Source organism: Trachemys scripta, chromosome 3, assembly GCF_013100865.1.
Source record: "Trachemys scripta elegans isolate TJP31775 chromosome 3, CAS_Tse_1.0, whole genome shotgun sequence".
Taxonomy (NCBI): domain Eukaryota; kingdom Metazoa; phylum Chordata; order Testudines; family Emydidae; genus Trachemys; species Trachemys scripta.
In genome coordinates this window covers 108,136,534-108,148,933 of record NC_048300.1, presented here as the reverse complement: position 1 = coordinate 108,148,933, position 12,400 = coordinate 108,136,534, and the positions used below count along the sequence as shown (strand labels likewise).

General features: G+C 40.9%; 1 protein-coding gene across 4 annotated transcripts in view; it reads right to left on the bottom strand.

Moving 5' to 3' along the window:
* ARHGAP18 (Rho GTPase activating protein 18) overlaps window positions 1–12,400 on the bottom strand; it is a 126,527-nt gene that overhangs the window by 91,073 nt on the left and 23,054 nt on the right. For 2 of the 4 annotated variants that reach the window (XM_034765694.1, XM_034765701.1), the window contains exon 1: window positions 2,447–2,680. The exons of 1 other annotated variant lie outside the window; for it this stretch is intronic. In XM_034765694.1, the coding sequence (XP_034621585.1) occupies window positions 2,447–2,559 (113 nt within the window). In that variant the 5' untranslated portion in view covers window positions 2,560–2,680. Of the gene's footprint in view, window positions 1–2,446; window positions 2,681–12,400 lie in introns of those variants that run through there. One more of the 4 variants, XM_034765697.1, reaches the window with a different exon arrangement.

Below are 12,400 nucleotides of genomic sequence, written 5' to 3'. Positions count from 1 at the left end.
TGTACAATGAACCCTCCCACTCAAGGGAGCGTTCGGGGCAGCTGCAAATTAGTGGGGACCACGTGGGAATGCTCCTCCTGAATTAGCTGTGTTGCCATGGGGAAGAGGTTCCCAAGCAACAGAGCAAAGGCCCTGGGCCTTTGTGCATTTGAAACAACTGCAGGTGTAAAGCACCAAACTTCCAGCCCACCGTTTCAGAGCTTCTAGCAGAACATTCCCCCTTCAAAAGTTCTCTCTAGGGAGTGGGATAACGTTTTTCATCCTGTCCTTCCGATGACATGAGAGAGTGGGCCAAATTTAGAAAAAATGTCATTACAAATACCTAAGAAATCAGGATCCCTCCCAACATGGCAGTGGGGTTTCACAACTTCCTCTCTTTGAGTCCCAGCTCTCTAGTGTGGTGCTTTCAGTACCCTTGTCTCTGCTTTCACTAGTTCTAGCACCTTTAGACACATTCAGAATTAAGACTAGGATTGCATTATTGTGTCCATGGAGCTCCATGTTTATAGGAGTGCACCAGCCTTGCGGTGTCCTATGTTTATACTCATGAATATCCATGGAATGAAAGCAGAGGAGCAGATGTTAGTTAATATGGGGAGAGGGGTGGTGGGAGTCATTAGTCTATATAAAACCAGTTGGTTTTCAATAACCCAAACAACATCAAACTTAAACAGTTCTGGTGATCTAAACAAAATGTGCAGATAGTCTAACTCCTAATAGGGAAATTAGCAATGCTACAATGAAAAGAGGGATGGTCTTGTGGTTAAAGCACTCAACAAGGAGTTGAGACTTCTGAGGTCAAGTCCTGGCTCTGCCACAGCCTCCCTGTGTGACCCTGGGCAAGTCACTTCACCTCTCCTCAGTTATCTATAAAATCAGGATCCTAGTACTTCCTTCCTCCCACCCTTTATTTGCCTTGTCTATTTAGACTGGAATCTCTTTGAAGCAAACACATGGAACTGTCTTACTATGTGCATGTGTAAGTACAAGTTCAATGGGGCCCTCAATAGTCTACGTATTATAAATCTCACCACTGCTGCTGGCACTCTTGTTGACTCTCTCAGCAGAGAAATGGTAAATGATCGGAATGAGCCATGAGGACGGTACTCCTCACTCCCACCAGTGACTTCTCTACAGATGATCTTTATGGGGGTCGATGTGGAGAAGTCTGCAATGCTGCTGCCTGTGCTAAACCTGTTCTATGGAATAATCTGAGATCTTCAGTCTGCATGTCAATCTGACACCTTTCCCATGCACCTATTTTACTTTTTTTTTATGGCAGAGGGAAATACTAAATTGAAAGATTTTTTTTTCCTCTTTACCAGCACTATCCTTTAACTTACCACATACAAAGAACAGAGCAGTACAATACATAAAGGCCCCATGAAGAGTTGTACAATGCTTAACTTGAAGGGCCTGATCTTGAGATGTGTTGTGCTACAACTCCCACTAACATCCATGGAAATTGGACATGCAAAGTGCGCATCAGACTACAGGCCTAGTTAAAGGTGCACAAAGAACTGCAGCTGCTGTGTTTTTAAGTAATACACATGCAGGTACTAACTGAGTGATAACTGCATTCATTTTACAAGCAAGTTTTCCATTCTATGCCTTGCGCTGCTGTGAATATTTACTATTTCCAGCACACACACTGAAGCAGGAAACAATTCACCAAGTATAGAGGTAATCTTAAAAAAAAAAAAAAAAAAAAAAAAATCAGTAGGAGGGGAAAAAAGAACAAAGTACACGGAGCCTATTTGCACCTCAGTAATTTATGGAATACACGTTCCTTTCTCTCCCTCTATGTAACCACATCACCTTGTGCCAGTGAGGAAATGTTTTGTTTGAGTCAAAAACTTGTTCTGAACGGTAACTTTATTTATTTATTTATATTTATATATATATATATATATACACACACACACAGATTGTGCACAACTGTCTCTCTTCCACCCCCACCCCAAGTGAAAGGGCAGCACTCCCCCACCCCCCTCCAAAAGCAAAGATCAGGTAAGCCCAATGACGGTGAGGGTGGGGGGAAGTTTTTTTGCTGCTTGACTCTTCACAGATAGTGTTTACCAGTTAAGAATAGTAATTTTGCTGGCAGAAAGTGTTTCTACCTGCGGTACACGAAAGGCATTAAAGACTCCCAACCTGTGGGAGCTCATGTGCTGTCTCTGCAAATGCACCTGTTCCAGACATTGTTAATTCTCCAGCCCATACCCTGCACCTCATTGCAGAGAGCAACTTCTGACGTTTTCCAAACTTTGCTCCTCTGATCTGTAGCCTGCAGACTGCACCCCGGAGCCTTTGTACTGAACCCTGGGACAGCATTCCTGCGTCAACAGGTTGCATGGTAGCAGCAGCGACGTTTCTCTCAGCTCAGACTGCCTCTGCCTGGCTGTTCTCCCTGAGCAGGTGAAGTTTCCCGAGCACTCTACCTTACCTTGAGGGGACCGTTTCTTCGCTCTCTTTCGCATTACTCCCGGCCACGGCATTGTTGCCGCTGGGATGGTAGGCTGTTAAAACGACTCCCGGGGAAGCAGACAGCCAGTTCATGGTGCGAGTAGCAGCATAATTTGCCAAGACACTAAGGCAAAGAAGGGTAATGAAGTTCCTGCCAGCGCCTCACTTGGTAACTCAGCTCATTAGCATCCCCCGGCTCCTCCTCTGAAGATCAGCGTTTGCAAAACAGAGGAGGAAGGAGGGGAGGAGTTATTTATGTGAAATGCTTCCTGTCTCTCCAATTAGACTCTATGATTCATGAGTATTGTTAAACGAGGAAATTTCTTGCTCCTTTGCAGTGTTTTACTATTATCTTATTTAATTACTTAAACATCTAAATAGGGTACATTCAACTAGTCAGTACAAGGGTAGAAAGAAACTTATTCACTGGACAATATGCGGTCCCAGGAAAAGATAGTTTTGTTTTCCAATTCCTGTTTCCAGATGATGCTTTTTTTTTTTTCTGGTCACTGAGTTGCCACTTTCCTTAACCCCTTGCTGACAGGATTCAGGACTTCCTGAATACACACAGCTAAGGCAAATGTGAGTACAGCATAGAAGAGCTGATATAACCAGATTCATGTAGCTCTCCCAGCTCAGACTTCACTCATTACGATTACCCAGCTTAGCTTTCCAAAATACAGCAGATTCTATTTTTGTCAGTTTGAAGCGTTAAGAAACTTATAGGCTGCCTATCAAGCCAGTCTCCCCCCCACCCTCCAACCCCCAGCCCCAAATAAGCACTGGGTGTATACAATACCAAAAATAGAATGTATTATTTTATATGATGGTAGTCAGTCACGATCTGGGTCCCATTATGGTAGGTGCTGTGGAAACTCCGAAATTGACAACGTTCCTGCTCTACAGTCTCAGGCCTAGATCCTGCACATTATTTTTCTTTTTACTCATGTGACGAGTCCCACTGACTTAACTTTACTCACACAAGTAATCAAATTTATGTACACACATAAATGTTAGTGGGATCAGGGTTAATTTACATACAACTAATTAGTGTGACAAACAAAGAGTAGGAAAAGGGAGAGAGGGAGGAAGAGAGTAACACTAATAGTTGTTTCAATAGGATAGCAATATTTGTAAATCAAAGATTCTGAATCCGTTCATTTCCATAAAATACATAAATGAGTATATAACAGCAATCTCTACTAGCCTTCAATGTAAGACGGCTTTAAAAAGCCTTAATACAATATTATTAGTTTAGAATTAAAAAGATAGTCAACTGAAAAATCAGACTTCACTCTGCAAATTTTTACCTGTTATAAGTGATACCCTAAGAGTGCTATAACTAGAAGATGAGAAGAAAAACATATTTTTCTCTTTCTTCCATTGGTTTACTTTATGCATCTGACAGCACTTAGCGCACAGTCTGTCACTGAATCACTATAGACAATTTCCCTTGTTGGCATTTTTCACGTGAGGTTTTTTTTTTTTAATTAGAAAAAATAGTTAATTGTAAAACTACAATAACTGGCAGTGGGAAGTAAGGGCGGGTGCTTTGTCCCCAGCGTGACTGAGAAGCCTCAGGGCTGCTCCAACTTGCACCCAGCTGCCAATAGCTCCAAGACAACATTTTGACAATCAGGGACTAATTGGGATAGCCAGAGTGCAGGAGGTCCCTGGTCAGGCCTCTTTCTCCTAGACATACCACCTGCATGGAGGATTGGGTGGGGAGGTGCTATGGCCCCATACCATCCATGAATTCTCAAGAGTCCAGATCTATAGGCTTTCCAGTTGCTTTGTGTTGGCATATCAGAAAATCAGAGTCAAAGCAAAGGTTCTGTCCCAGTGCGTTCAAAGCTATGATTTTCACAATTCTAATGAGTCCCTTTCTGTATGTGTATATAAGTACTTACACCATAAACCTCAGTATCTAAATTATGGTTCTGTGTACCATAAATGAATTCCTTGATTTCTGCACATTGTAATTTTTGACTGAATTTCCTTGGGCTTTTAAAAAAAAATTACACATAGAAATAAAAGCTCCTATGTACATGCGTGTGGTTTAATATCTAATGACTTCAGTGCACAAAGCAAGATGTTCGTTAGTATGCAAATACCTGGAGTTCTGTACCTATATTTATTTAAATGATCACACATTGAAATAAACATATATGGCAATGGTTAGTCCCTTTTATTTTTCTGCCTGGCTGATCTCCAAAATGGAGATCCAATAATTTTGACCTATGGCCACTCTGAAGGCCTTCCCTAGTTGAGAATCAGCTAGGGAAGAATGTGCCCTCATGTTTGAACACTGGGAGAGTCACTAAGCAAGATCAACATGTCCTTCAGAAACAGAAGAGCTCTGTGTAAGTTCAAAAGCTTATCTCTCTCTCACCAACAGACGGTCCAATAAAATATTACCTCACCCATCTCTCTGTAATATCTTGGGTCCAACATGGCAGCAACAACAGCACTGCATAGAATGTTTCCTTCAGAGTCAGTCTTGAGCACCAAGTATCAGGGGGTAGCCGTGTTAGTCTGTATCTACAAAAACAACAAGGAGTCTGGTGGCACCTTAAAGACTAACAGATTTATTTGGGCATGAGCTTTCGTGAGTAAAAACCTTAGTCTTGAGCACAGTTGCTACTTATAACCATTGTTCTGTCAGAGTTAATGAGTGAAATCCTGTTAAAGCCAATGAGAGTTTTTGCCAAGGGGACCCAGGACTTCATTCAACCGTTTCTCCCTTGGCGGGGTGGCTACAGAATATTTGACTGCATGTTCTTTCGCTGCTGGGGAAGGGGTAATATCCCTGTAGAATTGAGAGAAGCTGCCTAAGGAAATTCAGTCGAGTGTCTGTGGGCCAGCAGTTGTAGAGGTTCCTTTCCTCTATGCAACCTTTGAGGGCCATCTTCTGCCTGGTCCGTAGATATTTATGCAGAGTCTTTTGGAGGGGGAGTAGAAGTGAGGGGGAGGAATTGCAATTCTGCCTGACCCTAATGTGGGCTCTGTGAGGTGCTTTCTACCACTATGCTCGTATGCTGCCTGTGTAGGGCTAGCAAGCTGGTTGAAATGTTTTCAACTGAACTTTTTGTGTAAAAATGGCCATTTGTAAATGAATTTTTGCGTGAAACTTTTCATTCTTTGACTTTTACAATTGAAATTATGAACATTTTAATAAATATTCTTAATCTTTTCCCTAATAGTGGGATTTTGTTAATTAATTTTAAAAAATATTTCTGAGAAAAAGTAGAGGGGGGGGGGATAAAACCAGTCCATTCTGACCCCTTTGAAAGCTTGTTTTCATTCTTAAGCCAGGTGTATCATGCAGAACTGCACCCCATACCCACAGGGGAGAGCAGAGGCTGCTATCTCCTTATTCCCCTAGGAATGCCCAGCACCCCAAAGGAGATGGGGAGGGAAGGAAGCAGGACCACTGCTCCACCTTACAACTTGCCCCTGCTGGTGGGAGTGTAACTTCACGCCTCCAAGCCCTAGAGGAATATAGTAGCAGGGGTACTGCCAAAGCATATCTTGGAGCTGTGAAAAATGCCTCCTTAGTGCTCTCCTTGACCTGATGCAGCTCCACAGCATATCTTATGGGCTCTGTCTTAATGGCACAAATTGGGGCCTGATTCTGGTCACACTTAGCTGACAATTGGAGTTACTCACATTTTACACCAGTGTAAAACCAGAAACTATAGCCCTGTTAATGTATGTCACTGCACCTACCATATCTGACTTTTACCCACTGCTTTTTTTGTTTAACACACATGAAATAATTAATTGTTAAATAGTCTGTTTTTTAAGTAGTGAAAGTTCTTTTGCATTATTTTTCTTTTTAATATTGAAAACATATAAATATTAAGATGTTCAGGACTTTGTGAATTTTTAAAGTTTCAGGATATTGAGTATATGCCAAACATTTTACTCAGTTACAAAACATCCTGTAAAGACTAAATAAAAATATTTAAAGTACTGTATGTTTACTTCATGCATTTCAAAGTAATTTGCCTGAACAGAATACAGATTAGGTGCTATAAGAATGCTTTTTCTTTGATAAGCATCCTAAAAGATGCCATAATTAAGGCATAATGCACTGTGCTTCTTCTGTAAAGGAAGAATACAGGAACAAGAGGCAACCAATGAGGTGACACTAGGGACTGCTCAAAGAAAATTGTACTGCAAATGGAAAAGGAAGAAGGAAGACAAAGAAGAATATTCACACACTGTTTAAGGAATGCAGGCAAAAGATTGGGGTGACAAAATACATAGAATGAGTTAATACTAGCCAAATAGAGAATAAGAAGAACTTTATTAAATATATTGGAAGGGGGAAAGTTAGAAAGAGAGTAGTTCCATTAATAAATGACAGTGGTTGAATTAATGATGACTCAGAATTAGCAGAGATACTGAAATCTCCTCTTAAATCTCTTTAACAAGACAAAGAAGTTTGGCCCAATAAATGATTTGATTTTTTTCAAATGTGCTGAGCACACAACAGTTCTCGTGGTCTTAAAAGCTTAATTCTAGGGATGCATTTTTAAAAAAAAACCTTGGTCACTGCGTTTGGCAGTCTGCTGGAACCAAATTCCATTCTTTTACATCAGTGTAAATCCAGAGTAACTCCACTTCCTTTATATCGAAGTAACCAAGAACAGATTTATGTCGATGTAACCAAGAACAGAATCTGGCCCTAAATATGTACAAGTTATGTTGCACATTGATGTGAATGCCACCATTTTCCTCCATTAATGTAAGTAATGTATTTTCTCCCAGTAGAAATATTGTGCTCAGTTTGCAATAAATATTTCTGTTCTTACCAAAGAATGGAAATATGTGTGCCTTCTTTCAAATACAATTCAGTATTATCAATCAAGTATACTTGAGGGGAAGATTGAAACATATGGCCTTCAGCCACTTGAGGAATATGACTAATTTGCTGTCTTGTATCAATCTCTTTTCCTATAGAGTCCAAGACTTTAAAATATTACATTACCTCTTTTGATGTGCAATGGTAAAGCATGATTTGTACACAGTTACATTATCCAATCAGATCACTCAGGTTCTGAACACCAATTATAAAGTGTTTGGTGTGAGATCTTTACAGAGAAATTGTATCTACAGTAATATCCTTTACTACTATCTTTACAGAGCATATGTATAAATTAGTTTGAACTATATATTATTAGCAGTTCACTTGTAATTGAATTTTATACTTTCATTTTCCTTCCTTTTCCCTCCCCAAAATACTCTCACTGTACAGATTTTTCCACATTGATGTTATGGATGATTTTCAGATTCTATGTCTTCTCCAGATATGACATCACCACCAGTTTAAAGAGCTGACCACTAAACAACCCTATCTTGTGGTGCGATGTCAACATGAACAGGTTCCAAATGGAGTTCTATGGCACTACACCAATTTATTCCAGTTGACACTCTGATTATACATATAGATGTCCCAGGACCACAAACAACACTATAATGAGATCACAAGTTTGTTCAGTGACTCACTAGGTATATTTCTAATGATCTGGTACTTAGGAATCCCATCACTGAAGATTTTTAAGAATAGGTTTTACAAACGCATGTCAGGGATGGTCTATGTATACTTAGTCCTGCCTCAGCATGAGGGAATGCTCTAGATGACCTCTTGAGGTCCCTTCCAGGCAGTGACGGATTAGCCAGTAAACCAATGGGGCCCATGCCCAGGGACCCTGGCCAATTGGGGGGCCCCAGAAAAATGGGCACCCCTGCACCCTGACCCACCCACCTGGCACATCTGTTGGGGAGTGGGGTTGAGGCATGGGGGCTTGCTCTGCTCCGCCCACCCGGCACTCCTGCCAGAGAGTGGGGCAAGCTCCCTAAACCCAGAGCCAGTTCCCTGGCAGGAGTGCTGGATGGGGAGGGAGGCAGAGCAGGGCAAGCCCTGGCACTCTGATCCCATTTCCCCAGCAAGAGCGCAGGGCATGTGGGGACTGCAAGCAGAAGGGGTGGGGAGGGGCCCCCACTAGCTTTGGCCCAGGGTCCCACAAAAGCTTAATCCACCTCTGCTTCCAGGCCTATGTTTCTATGATCCTACCAATACTTTCTTCTCCTGGACAGTGTGTGTTTGCCTAAATTAGTGTAGACAAATTTTAAACTGAGCTGAAATCTTCCCATCACCCCTGCATTCTGATCCACATTCATATAATCCTGTGGCAGCCTTTCCTTTTTCCAATTTGTGTTTGTGAGTTCCAAATAACAGATGAAGGCATGAAATGAAAAGCTGCTCATATAGTATGCTGAGTGCAAACCTATATTAAATTGACCACTTGATATGGTATTCCACTCTATTATGTAAAGATCCACATATGTTAATACTATTCTATAGCCACAGATGAATAATAAAAATAATTTAGATGAGGTCTTGTACAGAATGCTAGTATGGTTCTGTTGCGCCGGCAAACAGCAAAGCAGATTCAACAGTTTAATTTAGCTGAACGTGCAGCATGTGGTACATAAAAATCAGAATAATCAAGACTTTATTGATATACTGTACTGGTGTATAGGAGTGATTTAGATCAGCATAGTTATGCAAAGAAATTAAATCTGGGCATGAAACCACAGTCTTTTTCCACAGAGAAGCTGATCACGTGTTCAGTAGCTGGCATGTTATGTGCATTCTTAGGGTCTGATCCTCAGAGGTGCTGACCACCCTAAACTTTCATTATATTGATGTGTTGGGGTTGCTCAGCAGTACTCCAGGATAGCGCCATACACCGGGAATTTTTCATGAGCAGTAAGACAGCAGTGAAATGGTACAAGAGAACAAACACTTTCTGTTCTCCGACAGTCCCACCAGCCTCCCCTCCATTTGTAATCTTTTTATACAGATAATTAATTGATTTAATTATACAGATTAATTAAGAAAAAATAAACCAGCAACACTTTTCACTGTTCCCCTTCCTCCTGGAAACTGTTCTAAAATGCATGTGGTGCACTCTGCTGGCTGCTTTGGTAATTATTATTTTTCAATTAGTTCATGATGAATTATTGGTGCATTTTTTGAGATTATCCTTATAAAGACTAATACACATATGAATTAATCTAAAACAAATCTCCATATAGTTTTGATTGGATGAGGTTCTTGTTTGATTTGTTGCTTTTGGCTGATATGTAGCTGCTGTGTTTAACATAGAGGTGGCCGCGTTTCAGTGGTGGGTAAAGTGCACTCATTTATCTGCTTTTTACAACAGATGTCTGGGAGAAGTGGATAGCCTAGTGGCTAAGCATGAGACTTGGGAGTCAATAGTCCTTGGCTTCATTCCTAGACCAGTCATTTACTTTTTGTGACCTTGTACAAGCCACCTAACCATTCCCTGCCTCCGTTTACCTATCTATACAATGAGATTAATAATATGCATATTACAGAGCTGTTTGAGGCCTATTTCATCCTTGTTAAATTGTTTTAAAAGTCACTCCCGCTGTGCAAAGTATTGTTATATGTTAGTCTTTTCATGCATGTTACACTGAGGATAAAATGATGCCAATTTGGACTGAACAGTCTGTATTAATGAGGGCAGGGTAATGTCTTCAGGATCAAATGCTGAATCTCTGTGCTTGAGTTCTGGTTAGTGACTCAACTTGAGATACAGGAAGTTTGGGGAGAACTATATGACAAAACCTATGCTTTGGACCCAGGTCACCTCTGGCTAGTGAAAATCAGTGTTGAGGAGCTAGGCCCATTTTCAGTGCTGACTGTCAATACCTCCATTACAGTGGGCAGATTACTGCCTTCTCTTAAGGAAGCTCTGAGAACAGTTTTAGTTCAAGAAACTCCCACGTGGCCCTGACTAATGTGGCCAATTATAAGGCTAAACTAAATCTTCCAATTTTTGTTAACACAATTCTTGTCATCTTGTCTTTTGAATATCCAACCGCCTTAAATCTCCTTAACCCAGTCAAGTCTGGGTTTTAACCTGGGTATGGCATGGAGAGTGCACTGGTTGCATTAGTGGCCAATGATGGATGCAGATCAGGTGTCCATTCGAATACTGTTCTCCATGAGGAGTTGTTGATTTGCCTGCAGACTGTAGCAGGTATGGGGGAGACTGCTCAGATACTTTCTTGCTGCATGTTCCCAGAGGAAGGTTTTTGTGCAATTCCTTTCTTGCACTGAGGATGCTCTCACATGGGGTTTCAGAAGCTTCTATTTTATCTCCCTTCTTGTACAATGGGTATATGGGACCATTGTTAGGATCAGTGTGAGGCAGAAGCTGTGATGTATTCAATATGCTGATAACTCAAGTCTGTGTTTCATCCAATCCAGCCAGTGAACTGAATGCTGTATCCAGTGTCTGGTGGATACACTGGGAGTTGGATGAGAGTTAGTTGGCTCAAGCTTTAACCAAGTCAGATGGAAATGATGCTGGTAGATAGGGAGAAGCTATCTGAAAAAATCCAGATGATATCTGCTGCTTTGATTAAAGATGTGTGTCTGCCACTTGTTAATATTCGGTTCACAGGAAACCTGTGGATACAACTAGTTCTCAGGCCGGTCTTGGATGATCAGGTCTGAGGGGGCCAGGCTGGCTTTTGTCAATTTAAATCTGGCTAGGAGTTAGCAACCAATTATTTCAGATGTTCACTTTGCAGTTTGGCTCTGTCCTCTTTTCTTTGTTACCCCTCCAATTTTGCTGTTGCCTGTATATTTGATCACAGCTGAATGTACAGCAGAGAAACACCTGTTAAAGTAAAACATGAAGCAGCCAGGCAAGATAGAAAGGTGCTTTTTTTTTTAGCTTAGTCGGTCAAAAAAGCCTATGAAAATAGTGAGTTCTGGATTGGGACACAGCTATCTGGAAATGTCGCTGTGTGAAGATAATAGATGCTTCAAACTGCGAGAGAAGCAATTGCATGGACCACCATTGGTCCACTGACCACAGTTTGAAAATCATTGCCCTAATGAGGAGTCCGGTGGCACCTTAAAGACTAACAGATTTATTCAGGCATAAGCTTTCGTGGGTAGTCTTTGTTGTTTTTGTGGATACAGATTAACATGGCTACCCCTCTGATACATTGCTCTAATGGGATAATATCTATTCCTCAGAAGTATTCCTCTGATCTACTACTGGTCTTAGTGTCCTAGAGAGTTGAAGTCCCCAAATCACTGCCAGTCTTGGGTTTCCTGACAAGTTGCCAGACTCATTCTTGCTACACTTGCAGATTGTAGAAATGATCAAATGAAGAAATCCAAGTAATGTATACAATATTACCATGCCTTGGGCGTAAATTGGTTCTGACAGCACAGCTGAGCACTCAAGTGGGCTGTAGTCCACGAAAGCTTATGCTCTAATAAATTTGTTAGTCTCTAAGGTGCCACAAGTACTCCTGTTCTTCAAATTTTACAGTTAAGTTTGATTATAAGTATCTAACTTTATGGCACTTCAGTTTTTTGATTCTGGAGTTGAATTCTTAGTACAGTTTCTTGTAGCTAGAACTGGTCAAATATTGAACAAAAATATTTGCATACATTCATCAGAATAAAAACTGGGACTTTCCTTTGATACTATTTGTCCCCTTTTATTTGCTTTTCACAAGCATTCATCTGAGTGAAATTTATTTCACATGAATATTCATAGGAAGGAAAATCACTGTGAAGAATTGTGCAACTGTTTGCACTAGAAATCATGATGGGCATATGCAGATGGCTCTTTGTGGGTTTGGGAATCAGCCAATCCGCTGAAAAAATACCACTCATACAGCATGAATTGTGAATCCTCAAAGTGACAGCTATGGTGAATTGTGTGTCGGCTAACACAACCATGTAAATTATTCACAAATAATTTTAAATAAGTAGCAGATTTGTAAAAGTTAATCTTGTTAACAGTCAAAGATTAAATTTTTGTTTGTGGCTATCTTGCCCAGCTCTGCTTACAACAATACCCACCCT